This window comes from Hypomesus nipponensis, chromosome 28, assembly GCF_054491055.1.
Source record: "Hypomesus nipponensis isolate SF chromosome 28, ASM5449105v1, whole genome shotgun sequence".
Classification (NCBI taxonomy): Eukaryota; Metazoa; Chordata; class Actinopteri; order Osmeriformes; family Osmeridae; genus Hypomesus; species Hypomesus nipponensis.
In genome coordinates, this window is record NC_140388.1 from 6702043 (window position 1) to 6714502 (window position 12460).

The 12460-nt window shown below is 44.0% G+C and overlaps 3 protein-coding genes across 4 annotated transcripts; 1 reads left to right on the plus strand and 2 right to left on the minus strand.

The window, feature by feature from the left end:
• Window positions 1-214: 214 nt before the first annotated feature.
• Window positions 215-2600, minus strand: LOC146219694 (alpha-1-antitrypsin-like). Its single transcript, XM_084694568.1, has 5 exons — window positions 2542-2600; window positions 1410-2127; window positions 1005-1272; window positions 654-801; window positions 215-493 (listed from the first exon to the last, which is right to left on the minus strand). The coding sequence occupies exons 2-5, from the start codon at window positions 2116-2118 to the stop codon at window positions 299-301; spliced, it is 1320 nt and encodes a 439-aa protein (XP_084550694.1). The 5' UTR covers window positions 2119-2127; window positions 2542-2600; the 3' UTR covers window positions 215-298.
• A 191-nt stretch (window positions 2601-2791) lies between these two features.
• Window positions 2792-6780, minus strand: nmrk1 (nicotinamide riboside kinase 1). Of its 2 annotated transcripts, XR_014751017.1 has the most exons (9): window positions 6463-6780; window positions 6189-6279; window positions 5753-5801; window positions 5405-5570; window positions 5050-5121; window positions 4796-4902; window positions 4384-4467; window positions 3372-3497; window positions 2792-3019 (listed from the first exon to the last, which is right to left on the minus strand). XR_014751017.1 is itself a non-coding variant. In XM_084694571.1 (8 exons), the coding sequence occupies exons 1-8, from the start codon at window positions 6492-6494 to the stop codon at window positions 3487-3489; spliced, it is 612 nt and encodes a 203-aa protein (XP_084550697.1). In that variant the 5' UTR covers window positions 6495-6780; the 3' UTR covers window positions 2792-3486. The 2 variants fall into 2 exon arrangements, 1 of the variants encoding a protein (XP_084550697.1); XM_084694571.1 differs by having other exon boundaries at window positions 2792-3497.
• Window positions 6752-12371, plus strand: ostf1 (osteoclast stimulating factor 1). The gene is made up of 10 exons (XM_084694570.1): window positions 6752-6911; window positions 8819-8865; window positions 9005-9055; window positions 9398-9461; window positions 9602-9655; window positions 10036-10143; window positions 10285-10334; window positions 10508-10586; window positions 10765-10863; window positions 11368-12371. Exons 1-10 carry the CDS (start codon window positions 6878-6880, stop codon window positions 11424-11426), a joined length of 645 nt encoding a protein of 214 aa, XP_084550696.1. The 5' UTR covers window positions 6752-6877; the 3' UTR covers window positions 11427-12371.
• Window positions 12372-12460: the final 89 nt, after the last annotated feature.

A 12460-nucleotide genomic window follows, 5' to 3' on the forward strand; every position in this document is an offset into this window, starting at 1 on the left:
AATAATACAGAAAAAAATGGTCATGTAAATAAAAAATACGTAATTAATGTTTTCATACATGTATTTATTGTCATTTGTATTTTGTTACGTATAAATAGTCTACATTTATTGATACATAATTTTTTTTATTTTGTCAGGTTTGGTCCATACCGCCTAAACTATTCTATGAATCGATCTTTCATAAAAGCTGGCACACACATAAAAACAGTCAACATTTTATTGTGAAGCAATATTTTATTTGTATGAATTTTTACATGTTCATACAAAGTACAAATTCCATGCCAAATAACTTGTGTATTTATTTAGTAGGGTCCACGATCTTGCCCATGAAGAGAATGCTGTGAGTCACTGAGTCAACGACAAGCACCATGAAAGGACGGTCAAACTTCAGGAGAGGGGCGCGATTTAAGGACAACGGGACGATGCTAACTCCTGTAGCGGCTGCAGCGGTCGCCCCCAACTCGTCCACGTCTAAGGTGGCTTGGTGCACCACCTGGAGGCAAGAAAGTAGCACAGTCTACACCTTACACGGCACCTCAACCGTACCTCTACTGCCTCAAACAAGTCCGTCTAAGCAAACTTTTACAATACAATTTTTTTTCGAACTGTCATTTGATTGGTGAGGACATTTTTACAACCTTTTCTGAACTCACCTCAGATACTTTCATCTTCTGACTCTCTGAAATGCCACTGAAGTCAGCCTCATCTGTGAACAGATCTTCCATTCCCATACCACTCAGGACATCCTTGAGGGAGTAGGATGTTTTGATGGAGAACTTGGGAATAGCTACTTTGTACCTCCTTCAAAAAAAAAAATGGAGTAAAAAAAAAAAAGTGCAATAGAAATTGGGTTCTAATATTTAGTTTCTCTTCCCACATTGCATTACAGCTGACACATTTGCACATGCATACACAAACTCGTTGATTCCTACTTAAAGAAACCCCTAGCTGTATCTCCATAAACACACATCCATCCATACGTATACACAAAAGCCAGTTCATACTTAGCCTGCATCCACTTGCGCCACTTGCTGACATGGTCCTTGCATATGACCTCCTCCAGAGTGTCCAGGCCTTTCTCTGGCAGTGCCAGGATCATGGTGTGGGTGTTGTTGAACCTAAGGTGGAGGACAGTGGTGGAGATCTCCCTGTCATAATAGGAGCTAAAATGACTCTCCACGAACATCATCTGGACCTTAACTGTTGATTCGTCATTGATGCGGAAATCCTCCTCTGTGGTATCCTTAGGGTCAAAAGGAACCTCCCATTTTCCTAAATTGGATGGAAGACAACCAACACTGAGTTCAAGGTGGGGGGAAATAAAAGGATAGAAAACGTGCTCAACGCTAGCTCCCTCTATCCAGTCAGTGGGGGATTTGTTAAACATTTATAAATTAGTGTTGTCTCACCCTTGAGGTAGATGTAGCTGAGAAGGTACATGACAGTGCTTGGGTCCAGGTCCGTGACCAACTTGTCTATCTTTCCGTATGTTTTCTTCCCCACAAATGTGTTAATCGTGTCTGTGGCTTCTGCGGTCTTGGTGAAGTCTATGTTGAAACTGTCGGAGAGGTAGAACTCTTCCAAGTCCCCCAGGAACTCGGGGTTCACAACAACGCCGTCCTTGATGAACAGGGCTCCTCCGATACCCATGTCCTCGGACGAGCCATTGCGGGCGACGGTGATGATGGTCTTGAAGGCCTCGTCGACCGCCTGCTGGGTCAGAAGGGTGTTGTTGAAGCCCAGGCCGCTGAACAGCTGCTGGTGGGTCTGGCCCCTTGCACCCATGGACAGCGAGGCCAGGGCAAGGGTGACACTCATCGGGGAGAAGAAAACGTTCTTGCCCTGGGATCCGGGCTGAGTCGTCAGGTGCTTGTAGAGACGGAACGCAAACTCGCTGTTGCCCAACTTCACCAACGGCAGGGTGCCATTGTCTCTGCGATGGTGCCCGTGCTCATGTTTGTGTCCGTGATGGTGTCCGTGCCCACGCCCGTGCCCATGTCTCTCTCCATGACCTTTGTCCTTTCCATGACCTTTGCCGCGGTGGTGGTCGTCGCCTTCATGACCCAAGCCTGAGCAGATCACTGCCAAGATGACGCAGAGACACAAAGACGTCCGCATCTTGCTAAACTAACACAAAAAACATGGTGTTACTGACTCAACAAGAATACAAGAACTTGGGTTCAATTAGGTTTGCAGTTGTTCGTGGATTGTAATTTGGTGAGTGTCTCGGTAGCTCTAATTATGTAAACATTGTATTTTTTTTTTTTCTTCAGCTTTCTACAAGCAAATGTATAATATCAAACTTAATTTTATAAGCAATGTCACAAAGGGCTTCACAGAAACCCACAGATAAGCATCGATATCCAACCTACCCCTTTGGGAAGAGCTAGGGTAAACATACAACTAAAAAAGAGAGAGCATTCTATAATTATTATTTTAAACTGTCCTTGCCTATCCTCATCTTTTCAAAACCGTATTGTTACAGCTTTCGAAAAAACCTTTCATTAAATCTAGTAGAGAATAAGTAGTTACTGTACTCACCTGGGTCGCTTAACAGATTCAAGCTTTTCAGTGCAAGTCAGTGCACATATACTAAATCGAAGATGTCCTTTTGTAGGGGGGATTGAACTTTTAACATGTTTGTTTTGAGCTACATGCCCTGCCTCCATATTTGTTTTGTGTAATGATTACTGCTTACTGATCAACAAGATCTCCAGCCAATGGCACCACCCTTGTGAAGACATCACACAGAACACAAACGCCATTTATACAATAAACCACAGACACAAGGTTTTAAAATCAAAAACTGTTTACAATTTGAGGAATAGAAGTGCTACGTCCAGCAGATGTTACAGATGTTTTCTTAATCAGAATTCCCATGTGTGTCTGATGCCAATTTTTACATCAATACAGTCTGTCTATGACATGTCTCCATTTTCATTTCAGTGTTGCATTATTGCAGTTGTTGCATGTTGCAGTGTTGTTTTCCCAGTTTATTAAATCTAATCCTGAAAAAAAACTGTTCATGTCCACTGGTCAATGCTCATGAATGCAAACATATTATTATAATTTTTTATGTCAAATTATCACAAGAAAACAATTATTACACAGATATTGACCATGTATTTGAATACTTTATGAGGAATATTAATATGCAAGTTTGAATGTTTTGGTTAAAATAGCAGCATTACAGTCAGAGTTATTGCAGCGACGATAGACAACAGGAGAAATCTGCTATAGACTTTGAACTCCTGACACACATTTTTAACAGCCTGTACCAATGGTCACAGAAACTGTTGTAGATGGTTGAGGTAATATCAAATACCTAAAGTAGTATCTTAAGAGAAGATTGCATTGTTAGTCTGTGGTACCTGCAGTAAATGTAATGTTTACTACGTAAAATTCATTTTCATCTCCTTATCCAGCTAGTTTATATTTGTCCTCCACCAAATCACAACAGTTCTTGGCAGAAAAATCCTAAAAAGCTCAGTGTTTCCCTGTGAAAGAAAAACAAGAAAACTGGTTAAAAAAGGTTTAGTCTAGTAAAAAAAATTGTAATAAAAAATACATTCAAACCAGAGGCATTGTTAGACAAAACTCTGCTGGGGCATTTGGCCCTATTCATATTCCTTTTTTTTCTTTCAAGCTTGCTGCCCACAATGCACTATTAGGTTATAGAAACTCCCCTTGCTTAACCCACTATACAACAGTTCAGGGACGCAAGTTTGATATCAGCTTTGGCAGGGACATCAATAGTTAATGCCAGCGGACGTTTGTCACATTAATTTGAGCGCAAATAATGTTTTTGGAGCTTCATGTAATATTGTTTTCATGTTTTAGTGGAAATAAGATGATTGGTAGGCCTATCTTTAGTTTTGTAATGTTTTCTTAGCCTACCTCAATTCTGACTTGTGTGCCGAGTTCAACACCTGGACTTTTGTGTCCGTGCTGCAGCGGATATTTGGCAAGCTCAGAAGAGTGCACTGACATGGAATTCTGTGTGCATCAGTTTGTGTTTTCGGTTAAACACTTTTACAAGCGTTGATTGGGATACTGCGTAAATTTTTTCCAGGATTATCAATCAAAATTAATGCACTGACTACTGCTGGGGCACAGCAGATTTAGACTGGGGCACATGCCCCAGTAAAAAGGGTCCAACAACGCCCCTGATTCAAAAAGCATCTAAATGGCGGTGGTACACTACATATGCATGCATACACCGTATGCCCATAAGGACTTCCTGTTAGCCCATTTTAAATGTGCAGTGATACATGGGTAAGGGAATGCAAAGGGAGAATGGAGGCTTAGTGAAATGGCAGTATGCCCACTACTTCATAGTAGACTATACCACTGAAAAGTAATCAACAAATGTAGCAAACTTACCAACGAGGCTCTGTGTTTCATGACTTATGGCCTCACACACAGATGCTAACAAATCTTCCTTTAACTTCAGTCCATCCAATACGACTTATAGGAAACATTAAGATTAACAGTCTGGTTATAGCACTTAGCATTAAGTTTGCTAACATCACTCAATTTCTTTATCAGCACCCTTATCATAACTATCCTCCTGATGAAATGTGACCCATGCTGCTAAAAAGATCCACATGTTGGCACTCTCCAAACTGTACTCGGATGCAAAAAAGGAAGCATTGAATTTTTTTCTTTTGTCATATTCCAAAGTTGGCACTTTCATGATTTGTAAAAAAAAACATACCGGGACCAAAATACCAGCACGTGTCACAAATATCTTTAAAAACATCAGATACAAATGTGATCTTTTAATCACACTCACCTATCCCTGACACCGTATCTTCCATCTCTTGCTTGTTTTTCAAATACATCGGCCAAACATGTCCGTCAAAGTATCCCGGGGGGTCAGGGGGATTGTACACCCGTGAGCTGCCAATCAAAGAAGACATGAACTATATGTACTTTCCATGATTCTTATCAACAGAAAATGGCACACAGACACTTAAGCCAGATTTGTGAACAAACAATATTCAATAAAAGACAGAAATCCATCCCTAGGGAAACAGCAACCCTCACCATCTCCTCTCTCTGCAAACCTCAAAGGGGATCTCTAGGAAGTATCTCATGTCGATTAATTCGTTCAGCGGCCTGTCAATCAAAAGATGGGGGGATGGAATTGTTTGCTGACTGAAATAGATCCTTTTTACTCATCATTCAAGGATAGAGATATATATATATATATATATATATATATATATATATATATATATATATATATATATATATATATATATAGTGCATGGTGGTTTTCTGTGTATGTATCCAGATGTTTTCCTTGAGAAGATGTAAAAAAAAAAAACATGCACTCAGTCAGGAAAACAATGGAGAGGTACTCATGTCAGGCCTGTCTATCCAATCCTGCTGCTGTTACCTGTGGTTGAAGATGAGGAATCCTTCCACGATGAGAACGTAGAGCTTCTCCTGGTCTGGCGTCTCTGGCGGTGGGCCAGCGCCCCTAGACGTGAGATACACACCTGGATCTGTCCTCCACAACTCCACCTCCCTCATCATCAGGTCCATGTTGATGGCGTCGAGCGCTGAAGAGTACCCAGAATCACACTCAAACGACGGAGCCACACAAACACGGTTGGTCTTGAAGTGAGTCATTTCAACTCTAATTCATGTATGTGCTAAAATGACTTTCGTCCCTGTGGTGTCACAGTGACTCATTCACTTATATATAATTCACAAACAATGACAAACTCAATACTGCCCGTACTATCATACTGTTTGAACCCATTGCTGTCCACAGGCACCATTGAGTCATCCTGAATGAGAGGGAAGAGAGAGAGAGATAAATGTCAGAAACCTCTGCTCTCTTTTTTATGCATATTTAATTTTATGTTTCTAATTTTGTCAAATATTTTAATATTATTTAGGTGGAGGCTTCAAATGAGCCCAGTTGGCTTTTTGCCTCTTCCTGCACAGCGATATTCATTGATCTCTATTAGGTTTGTTTATTTTGTAATTGTATTGCTTGAATTGTGCAAAACAAAAACAAACAAAAAATAACTCTCCAAACAAGACAGGAGGATGGTCAAGGAGAAGGGAACCTGCAAATCCATCTCTAGATTGTACCCACTTCTACTTATGACAGTGACGATATAGTGCGAAGCCCATTTAGGGTGAGAGATGGGGTTTAAGATGGTCAACACCTTAAAGAAAGTGTCCTGAGCAATAACGCAGCTGTTGGGGATTCTTTGTTGAAGACTCTGAGCCAAAGTGGACTTCCCTCCATTTGTTGTGCTAGGAACGGGACGGCAACATGCAATTAACATGAAGGAATGAATATGAATAAGACAGTTAAACTTGTGCATTGGAAGCTGAAGGAAGAAAAATTGCAACAAAAAAAGATCAAATGGTCTGTCAACACATGCAAATTTGATACAGAATGGTCATCATCTTGCAAACTTCACAATGTTAACTTACCCTCCTATTCCAACGATTAGACTCTTCTGCATGTTTAAACTTTGAGGGGGTTTAAGACCTTTGGCACGTTGAACTAAGAACGTTGATAGCCTGCAATACGCTTTTGCTAAGCACAAAGTGGTTTGTAGGTAGATATGTGTTCAATGTAGCTCTAAGCTAGCCAGTATACAGCTAAACACAGAACTATTTATCTTGCTTCAGAGACATCTTTTTCAATGGCTCTGGCTTGCCTGATTTGATTGCTGTCGAATGCAAAGTCGATCATGACATGCGCACTTCAAGTTTTCCGCGTACACTTCAGTAGGGGTGTATCTCGGTGTTTCGACTATTTCCTCATTGGAAGTGAGACAGAATCATTTATCAATCGACTATTAAAGAAAGAGACTTATCATTATTCCTCGTTGCAAATTCAACCATGTCTAAGCCTCCTCCTAAACCGGCAAAGCCAGGTAAGCGTAACATTGATTAGCTCACTATTTTAAAGCCTCGAAAAGAAATCCCATTCTAGTTCATCAAGTGAAACACACCTAGCTAGCAAGCTAGCTAACTGTTAGCTAGCAAGTGTATTCGCTAGCTAACTTTCCAGTTTTAGGAAACGAGCAGAGCAGCTAGCGAGTGAGGCGGATGGGTCTAGTACGTGTACTGTAGTGTATGGATTGTGCGGTTGTACTCTGCTCATGAAACGTATGTTTTGTAACACTGGAGTTCAACGAACGGTTTTGTTCAGTTATTTAACAGCGATTATATCGTATTTAGTTTGAAATGTCCTATGTGCATCAATAAAAATGATTTCGCTCGGGGTTGCGTTGGACAGTGATTCTGTTGTCTGACTTCCCCTTTTCCCAACTCTACTACTGGGCAGAGATCTGTTGAATGTTCATCCAAAACGGATGATCTGCCGAAAAACACTAGAAGCTCTAGTCAACCATAATCTGCCCATACCTACTTTATAGAACATAACTCAAATATATTAGGTGCAGACATTCTGTAGTAGGTAGTCTAGCTACCTGTGTGGATGGTTGTGTTATAACTAGGTTTAGAACAGGAAGTGGTGGAGGGTGTTCTGACGACCTTAAACTGACAGAAGGGATTGTATGATCATACACAGGACAAATTCTACAGGTGCTGTGAATTCAGTCGTTACAATAACTAGTATGGCAAGCCTTGATGAGATAGCTTCAACATGAGAACCCAAAAGTTGGCACTAGCATTGTAGGGGAAAGGGCCACACTCAGTTCATACATGGCTGAATACCACAAAGGATACAGGATTTTACTCTCGACATTGTTTACTTAGTTGTCAGGCAGATTTTCTTTTAGGTCAGTTAGTTGGTGGTGTGTGGAATGTGAGGTTAAGCACAAGCATACTTTTTTTTCTTTCTTTCTTCCTTTCCTTCACAGTCTCTTTGTGTTAGATATGCCAGTCAGTGCAAGCCTCTAGCTTTCAGTGAGGCAGGACTGAACCTGTTGAGCTAAGCACAGTCACAGCAACTTTCCCTCAGCCTGACAGAGTGAGGCTTGTTTAACTGAAACATTGAGACAGTGTGTGCTGTTGAATGGCTACTATGCCTGGCCCTGGTTAAAACTACACGGGCAGTATCAACACAAAACGCAGATTAAAGAAAGGGAAAACAGAAACACCTTTTTTTATTATATATTTTTGGGGGTTGCTTTATTTGTCTTAAATAGTATAATCTACAATTTCTGTTGAATATTTCTTTAATTCAGCAATGGGGACACAAGCGGGAATCAGATGTCACACTTCCATACAGCTGCTCGATAAAAAAAAAAAACCAGGAGCATATCGACTAGTGGGGACAACCCTCAATATTATTATTAATAATGATAATTGAGCATTAGGACCCAGAGAGATCTCTAAATAGCCTGTTTCTTCGGTAGCTGTGAGCTGCTTTATCTCTCTGGGTTACCACCCTGATGGAGTTCCAGACCAGACCTGGCCAGGCTGGACCGTCTGGCTTTCCAGGCCCCGGCCTGGGGGTGCGCTCTGGGGCAGGCCCCCTAGAGGAAGCGTGGGGGTCGATTGTTGGGACTCAAACGAGCCCTGATCTGAGCAGTAGGACCCAGCGTGGTGTGTGTTTGGGGGGGGGGGGGGGGATGTTCTCAGGCGTCGCTGACTAGAGACAATCCTGTTGTTGTTAGGCTACATCCAGTTGTACAGGTACAAACTACAAAGGAAGCAAAAGAAACAAAACCCAGAAATTGCATTGTTCCAACAGTACAAACGAAGCTTAGATGAGATGAGTACAGTAAGATGAATGACAATTTTCAAAGGTTCTAGGCTAGTCGTGCATGTGCCACAGTGATCTCAGACATGTCGGTCTCTGTTGTTTCCCCAGGCCAGGTCAAAGTGTTCCGGGCTATGTTCACGTTTGACCCTCGAACCGTAAGTGAGCTTTTATTTTTTGGTCACCGACGAACACGAACGATTGCAAACAGTTTGTTTTTAAAGAGGCCTGATGATGTCATGCGATAAGCCCCACGCCGGACGATGTTAACTGTGTCGCTGGTCGTCTTGTTTCCAGCCTGACGAGCTGTACTTCGAAGAGGGAGACATACTGTACATCTCTGACACAGTGAGTGCCTGTCTGTGTTTCAACCTCCCTACTTCTTGTCTTCTCCCACTCGCTCTGTCCATCTATTTCCCATCTTTCACTTTATTTTCGATATCTGCGTTCTCCTTCTGGGCTTACACTCTCGTTTTCTCTCTCTCTCTCTCTCTCTCTCTCTCTCTCTCTCTCTCTCTCTCTCTCTCTCTCTCTCTCTCTCTCTCTCTCTCTCTCTCTCTCTCTCTCGCACTCTCTCGCTGTCTCTTCTCGTTGCTCCTCCACTTTTCTGCTTCTGTTTCCTCTTGCATCCACGGCCCTGGATGACTGCTGCCTAGCCATTGGCTCTCACTGCCTGTCTGTCATCCTCAGAGTGACAGTAATTGGTGGAAGGGAACCTGCCGAGGACGGACCGGCCTCATCCCAAGCAACTACGGTAAATCAAGCGAGTCGCCATGAACACTGATTCTAGTCGTGGTTTTTGGTTGTCTGGCCCATCGATGACTAAGGCTTTTATTCGGGGTCTGGTTTAGTGTTGTAATCCGTTTGCGTTCTCCAACTTCCTCAAACCCTCAGTGGCTGAGCAAGCAGAATCCATCGACAACCCGATGCACGAGGCCGCCAAACGGGGTGAGTGGATGAGACGACCTGGTTCTGGTTCTGGTCCTGGTCCCTCTCCTGGTTCTAGTCCTGGTCCCTCTCCTGGTTCTGGTTCTGTTCCTGGTTCCGTTCATGGTTCCGTTCCTGGTTCTGGTCCCGTTCCTGGTCCTGGTTCATGTCCTGGTTCTGGTTCCGTTCCTGGTTCCGTTCCTGGTTCCGTTCATGGTTCCGTTCCTGGTTCTGGTCCCGTTCCTGGTCCTGGTTCATGTCCTGGTTCTGGTCCTACGCTCTCTCCTCCCCGGGTGCTCACAGGCCTGGGAGAGGATAGACGGGCCTCTCAGCTGTCTGAACTGGTACCACCACTCTGTTGTCTCAGTTTGTTCATATACGTGTGTGTGTGTGTCACACAGGTAACCTGAGCTGGCTGCGAGAGTGTCTAGATAACAAGGTGGGCATCAACGGGCTGGACAAGGCCGGAAACACCGCCCTCTACTGGGGGTGCCACGGAGGACACAGAGGTAACCAAATCAAATGCACTCCCTACGACTGCCCTCGATGCGCTTCATGTCATCTTTCTCCTGGGCCCTGATTACTGGACCATGTGGAGGACCTGTGAAAGCGAAACAAACTGAAAGGGGTGCGTTTGTTTGTTCTCTCAGATGTGGTGGAGGTCTTGCTGAGCCAGGCCAATGTGGAGCTGAATCAGCAGGTGAGAGAGGCCTGGTGTTTTCCTTGCATTTCGAGGGGCTGAGGTTGATGATGCTAGTGGTGGCGATGATGTAGCTGATGATGGCAGTGATGGGGATGGGGATGGTGATGATGATGAAGGTGACGGTGGGCGAGGGCGTGTGACTGACCTGCTGGAGGTGTGCTCTGTTCCAGAACAAGCTGGGAGACACTGCTCTCCACGCGGCCGCCTGGAAGGGCTACTCTGACATAGTGGAGATGCTCCTGAACAAGAGTACGACCTCCTGACCCCACCTCTGCCCTCTCGTGTGTGTGTGTGTGTGTGTGCGCGCGTGAGACAGAGAGTGAGCATAAGTGTTTTTGAGCGAGAGTGTGTGCGGAACAGTCTGTTTTGAGCGCACGTGAGCGCCCGCCATCTCCTCGCGCGTGAATCGTTTGCCTGTGTGTTTCAGACGCGAGGACGGACATCTTGAACAACGAGAAGAAGCTGGCTCTGGAGATGGCCACCAACGCCCAGTGTGCCTCCCTCCTCAAGAGGAAGCTGGGAGGCAGTAAGTCCCTCCGGCCAGCAGGCGGCAGCCTTGCACCACCTGCCACACAGCCTCACGGTGTTCTATCATGGTGTACACATTGTCCTCCAGCGCGTTACCGTTGGCCACGATTGACTCGAAGACGCCACATGTACCATTGACTGGTACATACAGTACCAGTCAAAAGTTTGAACACATTTTCCAATGTGTCCAAACTTTTCACTGGTACTGTACATTCCTGATTTTCGAATCGAAATCATCCCAAAATGATCCGATTTGACCCGCGAGGGAGACGCGTAGCAACAAAACCTCCCCGTCGTTCATGGGAGTTGCTACTTGGTGGAGACAGTTCAGGTGTTGTGTTCCTGTGTAAAGAGGCCACGGCTCTCTGCCAGCGGTGTATTCCCCCATCAACCGTCTGTCTCTCTGTGTCTGTCTGTCTGTCTGTGTCTCTCTGTCTGTGTCTCTCTGTCTGTCTGTCTGTCTGTGTGTCTGTCTGTCTGGTCTGTCTCTGTCTGGTTCCAGACATCACACGGACGTACAGCAACGCAGAGGAGTACCTGGACGACGAAGACTCGGACTGAGACGCAGGACCCAGTGCCGCATAACATCAACAACAACCTCCATTGGGGCGGTGATGAATAACTAAAGGGGGAGGGGGGGGTACATTCCAAATAAATCCTATTTTATCACCTGAGCATGGGTCTCTGTTAAGAATTGTAACAAGGTTGGGAATGGCTAATCAAAGTAATATATTATTGATGAAGTGTCCTTATGAAGATGGGGTGTGCTCAACCATGCTTTCTGTAGAAGTATTGGTTGGAGAGAGAGAGAGAGTGAGAGCCCTGACCAGCAGCTATGGGGTGTGTCATTGTTTGTCATTTTGTCATTATTTTTTAAGGGGACCGATGGAATACTTCTTTTCACCACTTTGTCCGCTCAAAGTCGCGCTTTCTAAGAATTCCTGCGGTTGTCAAGTGTGCATCAACCTATGAATCTGGAGGTCTGGCAGATTTAGGAAAAGCTGTTCTGTCTCTTGTAATATATTGATTCTGCAGAAGCTGTTTTCTAAAGTGACATACAGCATCCGGGGGGATTTGAACTTGCAACCTCTCGGTCTGCAGTCACACGTTTGTCCACTGTGCTATACCCATCCCCGTGACGGATCATAACCATGTACTGTTACTGATGTTATGGGAGGCTTGCTAGGGGTGTTGTGGAGTCATACTGACTGATAATGAGTACTGATTCACTTGTCTGTCACCCCCTTCACCATTGAGTGCTTTCTGCTTCCTCAAATGTGCCTTGTGTGACCGAGCAGATCACGGCCCGACCACCACAGTGTGTCTGATCATTGAGAGAGGATCGGTGACTTTTGTCTAACGACACATTTCCGTTTGTCTTCTACTCGTATGCACACAATACCAATAGTATGCCTTCATGTGCATCACATGGGATCTCCCTGGACTGTGCTGTCAACTTCCTGCTGTTTATATCTATGCAATAAAATGGAAGTGATACAACCTGAAGTATTGTGTTGGTATTTTATGTGTTGTAACTAGTGTTTTTTTTTTTTTTTTACTCAATTGTCATTTCATTGCACTACATTTAGATTAAC

Bases quoted from the DNA above. Each gene is read 5' to 3' on its own strand.
- LOC146219694 (XM_084694568.1), bottom strand. From the start codon at position 2,118: ATGCGGACGTCTTTGTGTCTCTGCGTCATCTTGGCAGTGATCTGCTCA. The intron at 1,273-1,409 runs GTGAGACAACAC...CATCCAATTTAG, and splicing joins CAGCTACATCTACCTCAAGG to GAAAATGGGAGGTTCCTTTT. The intron at 802-1,004 runs GTATGAACTGGC...TTTTTTTTGAAG, and splicing joins CGCAAGTGGATGCAGGCTAA to GAGGTACAAAGTAGCTATTC.
- nmrk1 (XM_084694571.1), bottom strand. From the start codon at position 6,494: ATGCAGAAGAGTCTAATCGTTGGAATAGGAGG. The intron at 6,280-6,462 runs GTAAGTTAACAT...TCCCGTTCCTAG, and splicing joins CTAATCGTTGGAATAGGAGG to CACAACAAATGGAGGGAAGT. The intron at 5,122-5,404 runs GTAACAGCAGCA...TTTGATTGACAG, and splicing joins TTCCTCATCTTCAACCACAG to GCCGCTGAACGAATTAATCG.
- ostf1 (XM_084694570.1), top strand. From the start codon at position 6,878: ATGTCTAAGCCTCCTCCTAAACCGGCAAAGCCAG. The intron at 10,144-10,284 runs GTAACCAAATCA...TTGTTCTCTCAG, and splicing joins GTGCCACGGAGGACACAGAG to ATGTGGTGGAGGTCTTGCTG. The intron at 10,587-10,764 runs GTACGACCTCCT...TGTGTGTTTCAG, and splicing joins GGAGATGCTCCTGAACAAGA to ACGCGAGGACGGACATCTTG.